This window comes from Hylobates moloch, unplaced genomic scaffold (genome assembly GCF_009828535.3).
Source record: "Hylobates moloch isolate HMO894 unplaced genomic scaffold, HMol_V3 SCAFFOLD_17, whole genome shotgun sequence".
Classification (NCBI taxonomy): domain Eukaryota; kingdom Metazoa; phylum Chordata; class Mammalia; order Primates; family Hylobatidae; genus Hylobates; species Hylobates moloch.
The window spans coordinates 81,265,851-81,277,374 of record NW_026652292.1 but is presented as its reverse complement, the minus strand read 5'-3'; the positions used below and the strand labels follow the sequence as shown (position 1 = coordinate 81,277,374).

The window sequence follows — 11,524 nt, the reverse complement described above, 5'->3', positions numbered from 1 at the left end:
GACTCGCGAGAAGTAAACACCGCGCCCGCAGGCTTCTGCTCGGCTTACTCGCCGATAGGCTCAGCGACTACAACTCCCAGCAGGCCACGCGCTGCGGCTCGCCATGTACTCTTGGCGCAGGGCCTTCTGGGAGCTGTAGTGCCGCCGCGGCGGCGAGGGGCGCTCCCTCTTCAGCTAAGCCGTTAGCGCCGAGCCTGCCCGGGTGCGGGTCGCCGGCCGTGGCGGCGGCGCCCCTGCCAGTGAGCCCCTGTCCGAAGTGGGCCACGGCATTGACTCGGGGCTGTCCGGGGGCAGGGCACTGAGGAGGGAGTTGCGCGCGCGAGGCGAGGGCGATGGGGCCAAGAACCGGGGCGATAACGCGGCAGCGGTGACAGCTGGGACCCGCCGCGGTCGGGCTGGCCCCTCCCCTCGCCCCGACCGCTCCCCTGCTGGTGAGGGCCGGCGGAGGCGGCGGCGGCGGCTCCCCTGGTGGCAGTGGTGGTGGCGGCGGCGGCGGCGGCGCTCCTGGTGGCAGTGGCGGCGGCGGCGGCGGCGGAGCAGCCCCCCGGGATCGTGTCCGGAGCTCGAGGAGCGGGTGGCGCCCGTCGAGCTATGCGCGGGGGCGGCGGCGTCTCCTCCTGTTCCGCCTCCTCAGTCTCCTCCTCCTCAGTCTCATCGGTCTCGCAGAATCCGCTGGCGGCGGCGGCGGCGCCAGGACATGGAGCTCGAGAACATCGTGGCCAACTCGCTGCTGCTGAAAGCGCGTCAAGGTGGGTGCGCGGCAGGCGCCCCCGACCCCCCCCAGAGAACCCCGAATCCCGGGGAACCCTGGCCCCCTGAAGGAACCCGACATCCCCGGAGAACCCCGATTTCCCTGGAGAGCCCCGACACCTCCCATTGGGGGAACCCAGATATGCACGGAGCCGGAGCCGGGGTCTGTGCAGTGTGGTCAGGCTACCCTGGCCAGGTCCCCAGCCCCCATCTCGTGTCCCAGATGAGAGAAGTCTGCGCTTTGCTCTTCTTAGTCTTGCCCTGTGTCCTTGTCCTGTCCTCTCGGTGTGACCTCGGTGACAGTGTTGCTTCAGGATGGGGCAGGCCGTGTCCTGCTTGTGTTGGACAACCTGTCCCACCAAAAAAGAACGGCGTCTTTATGGTCTTAAGGGGGACAAAGAATAGCAGCCTGGGAACTACTCTGGGCGAGAACCTTCCGATAATGATTGTAGGGCCATGTTATTTTTAACATAGCTGCTTGGTTTTGAGGTTTGATCTGAGGCTCTACGGTGTGTCAAGTGTGCTTTAGCACGACGTGGTCACAGATGGACAAGTTGGCAAAAATTCAGCCTTTTATCATTATTAAAGTGAGGCAGAAATTTAAAAATAATAATAAGTACCGCATTCATTCACTCCAAGAAAAGAAAAAGCCAAGGCCCAGAATGTGGCAAGGCAAGGGTTAAAAAGAAAAGACGAACAAGTTTTCTTTTGCTTAGCAAGCTCACTTCAAGGACAGCTATAAGATAACGCTGTTCAGTTTGAGAAGTCGAATCCAAAGGAATAAGCTCCAGACACCCCCCTTCCAGAGCAGGGGTGAAGAAAAAAAAAAAAAAAGGACAAATGTCTGTATTTAGCCAGTTCTTGGTTTTTTCTTTCGACGCAGCTACAAGGCCACCAGGTATGCAAGGCCACAAGTTATGCCAAGTCATCAGTTATGCTATAGATTATGTGACCTGTCATTATATGATTAACTGCCTTTGTCTTGCTTCTGTAAGTTTGCTTATAAAAGTCCTGCTCAGTCTTTGTTCAAGGCTCAGCTTTTTGGATGTGAATCCACTGAGCTGGTGCGTACCTTAAAATAAATATCCTCCTGTTGTCACCCATACTGGTCTCTCTAGTCCTCTGCATCCCGCCACAAAAGCATCAGTTGGTCCGACCCTTCAGCGGGAGACCCCCACGATCCTCTGTGCAAGCCTCTGTCTCAGACCTCATGCCTCCCTTGCTTGCCTCTCAAGAGAGCTGGCGACAGAGCCTCGGACCTCAAGTCCCCTTGCCAGCCACGGCAGTTCTTCACACCCCGTCACTCTTACAGAATTGCTGATTTCCTCTATTTCCTTACATAATGGAGCAGCTCTGCTTGGACTTTGTGCTCCGGGATGGGTAAATGCTGACTGAAGATGCCACACCAGCCAGCGATGCATATTTAAAGGACAATCTGGAGCCGAAGGTGGCGGCCACGCTTGTAGTCCCAGCTACTCTGGAAGCTGAGGTGGAAGGCTCGCTTGGGCCCAGGAGAGTCCAGCCTGGGCAAAACACAGCAAGACCATCTCTTTAAAAAAGTCTAAAACAAAGACTTCATCTTCTCAGTATTTTTGTGCACCAACTCACACTATTTTGAATAGAAGAACTGAGAATGGGTGGGAAGAGAATGGGATCTTTTTCCCTTAAGACAATCAGGGAGTTCCAGAGCAGTATGCATTCTTGGCAGCCATTTTCAGTGGAGCATTTGACTGTGCCTCTTGTCCCTCACTCTGAACTCCAAATTGGTCATGGAAGAGAATCATTCTTAGTGGAAGTCAGATTGAAGCTAAACCAGTTTTCTTTTTACACTACCTTCCTATCTGCATGTAATTTACAAAAAGGAATTGCATCAAGCCGCCTTCCTTATAATGCTACAGAGATTAGATAATGAGGTAAATATAAGTGCTCCATAAATGCTAAATAACATAAAACCAGATTCTGTCACAAAGCCTAAGACCACAGTGATAGTTTGAAAAATGAAAGTTTTGGCTGGGCGTGGTGGCTCACGCCTGTAATCCCAGCACTTTGGGAGGCTGAGGTGGGTGGATCACAAGGTCAGGATATCGAGACCATTCTGGCTAACACGGTGAAACCCTGTCTCTACTAAAAATACAAAAATTAGCCGGGTGTGGTGGCGGGCGCCTGTAGTTCCAGCTACACGGGAGGCTGAGGCAGGAGAATGGTGTGAACCCTGGAGGCGGAGCTTGCAGTGAGCCGAGATTGTGCCACTGCACTCCAGCCTGGGCAACAGAGCGAGACTTCATCTCGAAAAAAAAAGAAAGTTTTAATTTTTTCCCTAAAATATCTCATATTAACTGCATGGTGGTGTGATTATGAGGCCTGTGCCCATCGAGTGAGAGTATCTGCTCCTATGGTCAGAAAGAGTCATTATGTATAGCCTGATGAATGGTTAGAGAAGTTGAATATATGATATTAGAAATCCATGGATACATGCTGAGTATTGGTTATAATTTAGGGCTTTTTCCCAAGTTGATGACTGCATTTGTTACTTGAAAGTATCTCCCAGGAAGTACCAGGAGGTGTCTTCTTGGACACATAACTTCATGGACAGCTCCTTGTTTAGCTTTTCTGCCTCATATACTAGAAAATTAACCTTTGAAATGAATGAACATAGCACAAGAGTTATATTCTGGTCCTGAGTAGTGCAATGTTGATTTAATATTATTAGTGAGTCCGGTCATTTCCTGGATTTATTTCAAATGGAATCAATCAATCTCAATCCCCCCTCCCTCTCTGGTCCCTGCTATGGTCTGAATGTTTGTGTCCCCCAAAAATTCTTATGTTGAAATCTTCACTACGAAGGGGATGGAATTAGGAGGTGGGGCGTTTGGGAGGTGATTGGGTCATGAGAGTGGAACCCTCGTGAATGGTATTAGTGCCTTTATAAAAGAAACTAGAGAGACACTCCTCACTCCTTCTACCATGTGAAGGACGCAGAAAGAAGGTGCCAGCTATGAATCAGAAAGTGGGCCCTCACCAGACACCAAATCTGTCTTGATCTTGGACTTCTTAGCTTCCAGAACTGTGAGAAATACATTTGTGCGATTTACAAGCTACTCAGTTTATAGTATTTTGTTAGAGCAGCTTGAACAGACTAAGATGGTCTAAACAGAAGACTGTTAGAAGCTTTTCCTTTCAGGAATGTTGGCAGATGATGCTGCACTGAAAGCGTTTGTGTGTCACTCTGCCAGGGACACGAAGGAAGTGTGAAATGATCATATTGGTTTGGTCTTATTTTGTTTCGTTTTGTTTTGAGACAGGCTCACTCTGTCGCCCAGGCTGGAGTGCAGTGGTGCGATCTCAGCTCACTGCAACCTCTGCCTCCTGGGTTCAAGTGATTCTCCTGCCTCAGCCTCCCAAGTAGCTGGGAGTACAGGCACTCGCCACCATTCCTGGCTAATGTTTTGTATTTTTAGTAGAGACAAGGTTTTGCCACGTTGGCCAGGCTGGTCTTGAACTCCTGACCTCGAGTGATTCGCCCACCTCAGCCTCCCAAAGTGCTGAGATTACAGGTATGAGCCACTGCACCCAGCCCGTATTGGGTTTTTGTTGGTGTTTTATTTTTTTTCCTTGATATAATTCATAGGTTCATAGATCATATTGTTAATAAATATAAAAACAATTTTTTTTTGAGACATCGTTTTGCTCTTGTTGCCCAGGCTGGAGTGCAATGGTGCAGTCGCAATCTCGGCTCACCGCAACCTCTGCCTCCCGGGTTCAAGAAATTCTCCTGCCTCAGTCTCCCGAGTAGCTGGGATTACAGGCATGCACCATTATGCCTGGCTAATTTTGTATTTTTAGTAGAGATGGGGTTTCTCCATGTTGGTCAGACTGGTCTCGAACTCCCGATCACAGGTGATCCACCTGCCTCGGCCTCCCAAAGTACTGGGATTACAGGTGTGGGCCACTGTGCCTGGCCTGTTTTTTTTTTGTTTTTTTTGTTTTTTTTAATTTAGGATTTTTTCCCTGTATAATACTATTTGTTAAGCACCTTATAACTTTTATGTTTTAAATAACCTTAGGTTATTTCACATCATACTTCTGAGGAGACTTCAACACCATCTTATCTCTTGGAGAAATTGAAAGCAAATGCAGAGAGGAATACGTATTACATGCATTTAATGTGGGTTTTGGTCTTATATATTGCAATTCTGTTCTGATTTCGGGCTGCGGTGTTATTTAGCAGTTTCTTTAACACCTGCAGCATGGTTAATATACCTGTTATTGTTAATGCTGTCTCCTGCTGAGGCTTCCTCCCTAGAACTTTTGCTAACTTAAGCAAATAGGAAATTTATGGAGAAGATATTGGGTAGCTCAAAGAATCAAAGTAAGAACCTAATAATCAGGCTGGAAAGAACAGGAGCTGGGACTCATTCATTCATTCATTCATTCATTTGGCAGATGTGTGTTCAGAATGTTCCAGGTGCTGTTCCTATAGCAATAAACAACATGTTCAGAAATTCCTGCCATTCTGGAGACCACATTCTTACAGGGGAGGCAGTCTGGAGACACATCAATAAGATATGTGGCATATTAGCAAGTGGTGAGTGCCAAGGGAAACTCTACAGCAGGGGTGGGGGTAGGAAGCGCCCAGGTGGCATTGGTAGTTGCAGTTTCAGATAGTTTTAGACGGGGCTGCTGATCGATAATCAGGTCTCAACTGTCACTCCTGTGACAGAGCAGGTATCTTTTTATTTTATTTATCTGATTTTGCCTTATCAATTTCATGATTCATATCCTGGGAGAATTTCATGATTCTTATCCTGAGAGAGAGCACCAATTGGCTGGCTTGGCTCTGGCTCCCTCCCTGCATCCGTGGCTAAGGGGGAACCAGGCAACTGGACTGACAGTCCCACCAAGACATACACCGAGGCGGGGAGAAGTAAGGGAGGGGCTGCAGAAGAAACCAACAAAGGGCCATTGCAAGGGCCTGTTTACATGACATAGTAAGCAGGCATAGGCCATATGCGCTAGGGCCAGAGGGGTAGCTAGGAGAACGGAGAGGAAAGAGGAGATCAGAGAGATGCTGAAGGTGGAAGACACTGGATAGAGGAGTGATTGCAGAGAATCCTCAAAGTTGCCTTTGAAATTCCCTAGCTGAGGAAATTAAAAGACTGCTCTTTCTAGTCGAACTCCTGACCTCAAATGATCCACCCACCTTGCCCTCCCAAAGTGTTGGGATTCCAGGTGTGAGCCACTGTGCCTGGCCAAATTTTCTTTTCTTTTCTTTCTTTTTTTTTTTTTTTAAAGACTGAGTTTCACTCTTGTTGCCCAGGCTGGAGTGCAATGGCACAATCTTGGCTCACCGCAACCTCCGCCTCCTGGGTTCAAGCGATTCTCCCGCCTCAGCCTCCCAAGTAGCTGGGATTACAGGCAGGCACCACCACGCCCAGCTAATTTTGTATTTTTAGTAGAGGTGGCGTTTCTCCATGTTGGTCAGGCTGGTCTCGAACTCCCAACCTCAGGTGATCCGCCCACCTCGGCCTCCCAAAGTGCTAGGATTTACAGGCGTGAGCCACGGTGCCCAGCCTCTTTGCTTTTTTAAAGACAGGGTCTCACTCTGTTGCCCAGACTGGAGTGCAGGTGGGGAAATCATAGCTACTGAAGCCTCAAAGCCTTGAACTACGGGGCCAAGCAATCCTCCTGTCTCAGACTCCCAAGTGGCTGGGACCACAGGCATGTGCTGCCATGCACAGATAATTTTGTGTTTTTTTGTAGAGATGGGGTCTCACTATGTTGCCCAGGCTAGTCTGGAACCCCTGGACTCAAGTGATCCTACCCTCCCGCTTCAGCCTCCCAAAGTGCTGGGATTACAGGGTGAACCACTACACTCGGCCTATTAGAATTTTCAACAGCATGTAAGAGCAAGTTTTCTAGAAAGAGTTATTAACTTAGTATTTCTTATCTGTCAGGTATTTGAAGCAATCTATGTAGTAGTCAGCCAAATTATTTCTCTGCCAACAAAAGGTTACCCCATTCTCCCAAAATAATAATGTCTACCATCTGTTACCATCATTATGGTACAGCTAATTTGGGATGCTATTAATCAGCCAGGTTATTAGCAAGCAGGTCAGTTTGGTTTTCTTATATTTGCTACTTTGTCTATCTAGATTATAATGGCTTTAAATCAGGATTTTTATTTCTTGGTCAGTGAACCAAATATTGGGTTTAGTGGCTTTATGCTACTTTAGGACCAAAAATATCTATACCACTGATACTATAAAAGAATATTCTTGGCCAGGTGCGGTGGCTCATGCCTGTAATCCCAGCACTTTGGGAGGCCAAGGCGGGTGGATCACGAGGTCCAGATATCGAAACCATCCTGGCCAACATGGTGAAACTCCATCTCTACTAAAAATACAAAAATTAGCCAGGCATGGTGGTGCGCACCTGTAGTCCCAGCTACTCGGGAGGCTGAGGCAGGAGAATCACTTGAATCCAGGAGGTGGAGGTTGCAATGAGCCAAGATCGTGCCACTGCACTCCAACTTGGCGACACAGTGAGACTCCGTTTCAAATAAAAAGAATGTTCTTGAGCTTTATATTTTGACCCAAATTAGGCAATAGTTACCTTAAAGAAAAATGATACAGTGAAAATCATTTTGGCTTTATTAAAGCTCCTGAAAAAACGCTAGAATTAGGGCTTTCTTAAGTTACTTTTTAGCAGAAACATTTATGGTATTTTGTACATATGTGTGCAAAGTTGCTTATTAACATTTATGTCATGGTCATAAAGACTAATTTGGTAACAATATTCAGTCTCCAGTAAATATGTGGTTAATTGATATGCAAAGTACTTCCAAAATACAAATTAATAGTCTCATATTACATTTTTGTGCTTTGCTACCTTTACCTCAAACAAAATAATCTGTAGGTTCTTCATGAGGACTGTCAGCACCTCATGAAGCCCTTTAAATGCTTCTCTGAGGTCATTTGAATAATTTGTGGCCTACAGTAGGTTCTCAGTAAATAGCTGATGGATGAATGAATGAATAACGACGAGGAAATGAGCACGCTAGGTATGCCTGGATCTGAAGCAGAAGTGGCCCAAAAATGCAAGGAAAAGACACTTGGCAGGAATAGCAGGAAGAAGAAAGGGTGGAGGACAGTATTGTGTGAGTTTGCTAGGGCTGTGTAACAAAGTGATACAAACCTGATGTCTCCAGCAACAGACATTTATTGTCTCACAGTCTTGGAGGCTGGAGTGCAAGATCAAGTTGTGAGCGGAGCTGGTTCCTTCTGTGGGCTGTGAGGAACAATCTGTCGCAGGCCTCTCTCCCAGCCTCTGCTGGCTAGCTGGCAGTCTCTGGTGTCCCCTGGCTTGGAGGTGCATCATTCTGTTCTGTCTTCATCTTCACATGGCGTGCCCTCTGTGGGCATGTCTGTGTCCAATTTTCCATTTTTATAAGGATACCAATCATGTTGGATTAGGGCCCACCCTAATGACCTAATTTTAACTTAATTATCTCTATAAAGATCCTATCTCCAAATAAGATCACTGTCTGAAGGTTAGGGGCTAACTGGGGAATAGAACTCTAACATACGTTTTTTTAGGGCGGGACGAATTCAACCTGTAACAGGTACCTCTGAAACAGATGAAGGCAGCCCATAGAGGGGATTCTTGGGCCTTCAAACACTGTGGCCCCACTTTACTGCCTGGTTTTGGGGACCTCAAAAACTTAGAGGAATCCTCTGACGGTTTTCAACCCAGTATGCTGCCCAGACTTTAGTGTCTCTGGATGGTCCTCCTTTGAAATGCCTGTGGCCCTGCCAGCAACTGTTGACCTTGCCATGGCCCCACGACTCATCGTGCTCTGCCTTTTCTTGCCTAGTTCTTCACCTTCTGGCCTCCTTGTCTTTACATAGCATCGACAGCATAGCTGGCCCACCTTTGAGTATGACCGGGCCCGGGCCAAACAGCGGGGGCGTGGAACCACACTGCTGTGCTGTGCCAGTGGAGACTTTTGGAACTGAGGACAGCTGAATGAGGGGTAGAGTGGTGCTAGGGTTCACCAGCACGTGTGCCCCAAACCTGCGGGGAGGGCCCCTTTCTTCTCTCTCTCTCTTTAACCTGTGACACTCTGTCCCTTAGACCAAGCCAGGGGACCTTTTGTAGCTGCAGTGTGCAGTGTGTGCCCCATGCCCCACCAGGTCTAGTCATATGTGGCAGGGGCGGAGGGGGAGTCCTGTGTTTAGAGGTGCACAGTGTGTGCACTGCTCTGTGTGTTTGTTATTTACTCAAAAAAAAATTTTTTTTTTGAGACAGGGTCTCACTCTGTCACCCAGGCTGGAGTGCGGCGACATGATCTCAGCTCTGCAGTCTCCGCCTCCCGGGCTCAAGCAATTCTCCTGCCTCAGCCTCCCGAGTAGCTAAGACTACAGGTGCACACCGCCATCCCCAGTTAATGTTTGTATTTTTTGTAGAGATGGGGTTTCACCATGTTGCCCAGGCTGGTCTTAAACTCGTGAACCCAAGTGATCTGCCCAACTCAGCCTCACAAAGTGCTGGGATTACAGGTGTGAGCCATCGCACCTGGCCTTGTTATTTACTCTTCAAACAAGTGTGGGGTCAGTTAGGTGCTGGGTGCTGAGTTCTTACCTCCACCACCTCACCAAAGCCACCCCTGCCACATCCCAGGGATCACTTCTTGGTCCTTGTCTTGCTGCCTGCGTGGGCTGCACTGACGTGGCGCATCATGCTTTCTTCTGTGAGCGTGTTCTTCTGCGTCATCACCCTTCCTGTTCCAATGCTTGCCTCAGATGGCTTGGCTGGTCCCCCCGTATCTTCTAGATCTTTTAATACCAAACGTCCCCCGTCTTTGTCCAGGGGCTTCTCGCCTTCTCTATCCACACTCGCTCCCTTGTGATCTTGTAGTACTATGGCTTGAAACAAGCTCCTGTCTCTCCAGTTCGCACCTGCAGGCTGGGCCTCTCCACTCAACTCGCAGCTCACTGTGCTCCTGCCTACCTGACGTCGATGTTTGGAAGCCTGATTGGTGCAAGAAAAAGCCTGCACCAGACCCCAAATACTCAACCCCAGCACCCCGATGTTTCCATCTGCACCTCAGTTAATGCTTATGTAGCTGCACTTGACTTACTCACACCCCTACACTCAATCCTTGGACAGAGTGTTCAGCCCTCAACTCAAAATGCAGCAGAATCCGACCTTTTCTCACCTCCTCCACTGCGATCACTTGGCTCAAGCCGTCAGCATCTCACCTGGAACACCATGGCCAGCTTCTGCCTTTTCCCCCTGACAGCGCGTTCTCAGCACAGCAGTCAGAGTGGTCCTATTAAGATTTAAGCCAGATTGTGTCAGCCCCTCCTCTGAACTCTCTTCATGGCTTCCCAGACAACTCAGAGTGAAAGCCGTGGTCCCTGCAGTGGCCTTAAGACCGCCACCCCAACCTCATCCGCCCTCTCACACTCTGCCTGCACACGGTTTCCTCTGTCTCTTGAGGATTTTTTCTTACGGGGCTTGTTCTCTCACCTGAGGAGTTTCTCGACCACTACCCCTTCCCTCATTCACGCTTTTTTTTCTTGGAGACAGGGTCTTGCTATGTTGCCCCAGGCTGACCTTGAACCCCTGGGCTCAAGCGAGCACACTTAAGCCTCCCCAGTAGCTGGGATTATAGATACACACCACCACACCCAGCTCTCATTTACTCTTTATTTTTCTTCCTTTATTTTTCCCCACAGCATTTATTATTATCTCATACGCTGTGTATTTTACTTGTACCACACCCGGCTCTCACTTACTCTTTATTTTTCCCCACAGCACTTCTTATTATCTCGTACACTGTATCTTTAACTTGCGCTTTGTTCATCGGGCTTTCTCCCTAAAATTAAGCTTTATAAGAGGAGGAAGTTTTATTTGCTTTGTTCACTGCTGTATTTTTCATTCCTAGAACAGTTCCTGGCACACATTAGATGCTCAGTAAATATTTGTTGAATGAATGAATGTATGAATAGCAGTTAAGATCATGGGCTTTGGAGCCAGCCAGACCTGGGCTTTGTATCTCAGTGCCCTCTTTATACTGTCTGGACGACAGTGCCAGTTACTTCAGTTTCACTCAAAAACGGTTTATTGTGTGCCAGGCACTAAGCTTGGCTCTAGGGATACAGGGATGAATAAAAACAGATGAATCTCTCCTTCTGAGAAGCTGACAGTCATGGAGGAAAGTACTTCGCTCAGGTAATGTGGAGGATCAGACAGGAGGGCTTTTAGTCCAACCCTGGAAGTGGGTACACCTGTTTTTGGTTGTTTTTTATCCCGATAGTTTTGGGGAAACAGGTGGTATTTTGGTTGCATGGAAAAGTTCTCTAATGGTGATTTCTGAGATTTTGGTGCACCTGTCACCCAAGTGGTACACCCGTTTTGTACATTGCTCCATCACGTGGCCACTTTTAACTGCAAAGTGGGCAGAGCCACAGAAGTACTAACTGGGCAGCCACTTCCTGGCAACAACTCTGCATAATGGGAGTGCGTCTTGAGTCAGCATAGGACAGCTGGCTCTCTGTGCCATGTCTGCCCTCTAGGCACCAAATATCCATGCACAGCCTTCTTCCCTTACAGGTATCCTAATCTCCCTTCAAAGACCAGAATGAGGCCGGGCACGGTGGCTCATGCCTGTAATCCCAGCACTTTGGGAGGCCGAGGCGGACGGATCACGAGGTCAGGAGATCGAGACCATCCTGGCCAACATGGTGAAACCCCGTCTCTACTAAAAATA

At 48.4% G+C, this 11,524-nt stretch overlaps 1 protein-coding gene across 11 annotated transcripts in view; it reads left to right on the top strand.

Moving 5' to 3' along the window:
- The first annotated feature begins 127 nt into the window (after nt 1-127).
- The window catches only part of GRK4 (G protein-coupled receptor kinase 4), an 84,928-nt gene continuing 73,531 nt past the window's right edge, over nt 128-11,524 (top strand). For 6 of the 11 annotated variants that reach the window (XM_058430303.1, XM_058430297.1, XM_058430299.1 and 3 more), the window contains exon 1: nt 128-749. Coding sequence is in view for 10 of the 11 variants with exons in the window: in XM_058430297.1 (XP_058286280.1) it covers nt 698-749 (52 nt within the window). In the remaining variant the exon portion in view is untranslated. The remainder of the gene's footprint in view (nt 750-11,524) is intronic. The other 5 variants (XM_058430300.1, XM_058430301.1, XM_032136062.2 and 2 more) reach the window with 1 other exon arrangement.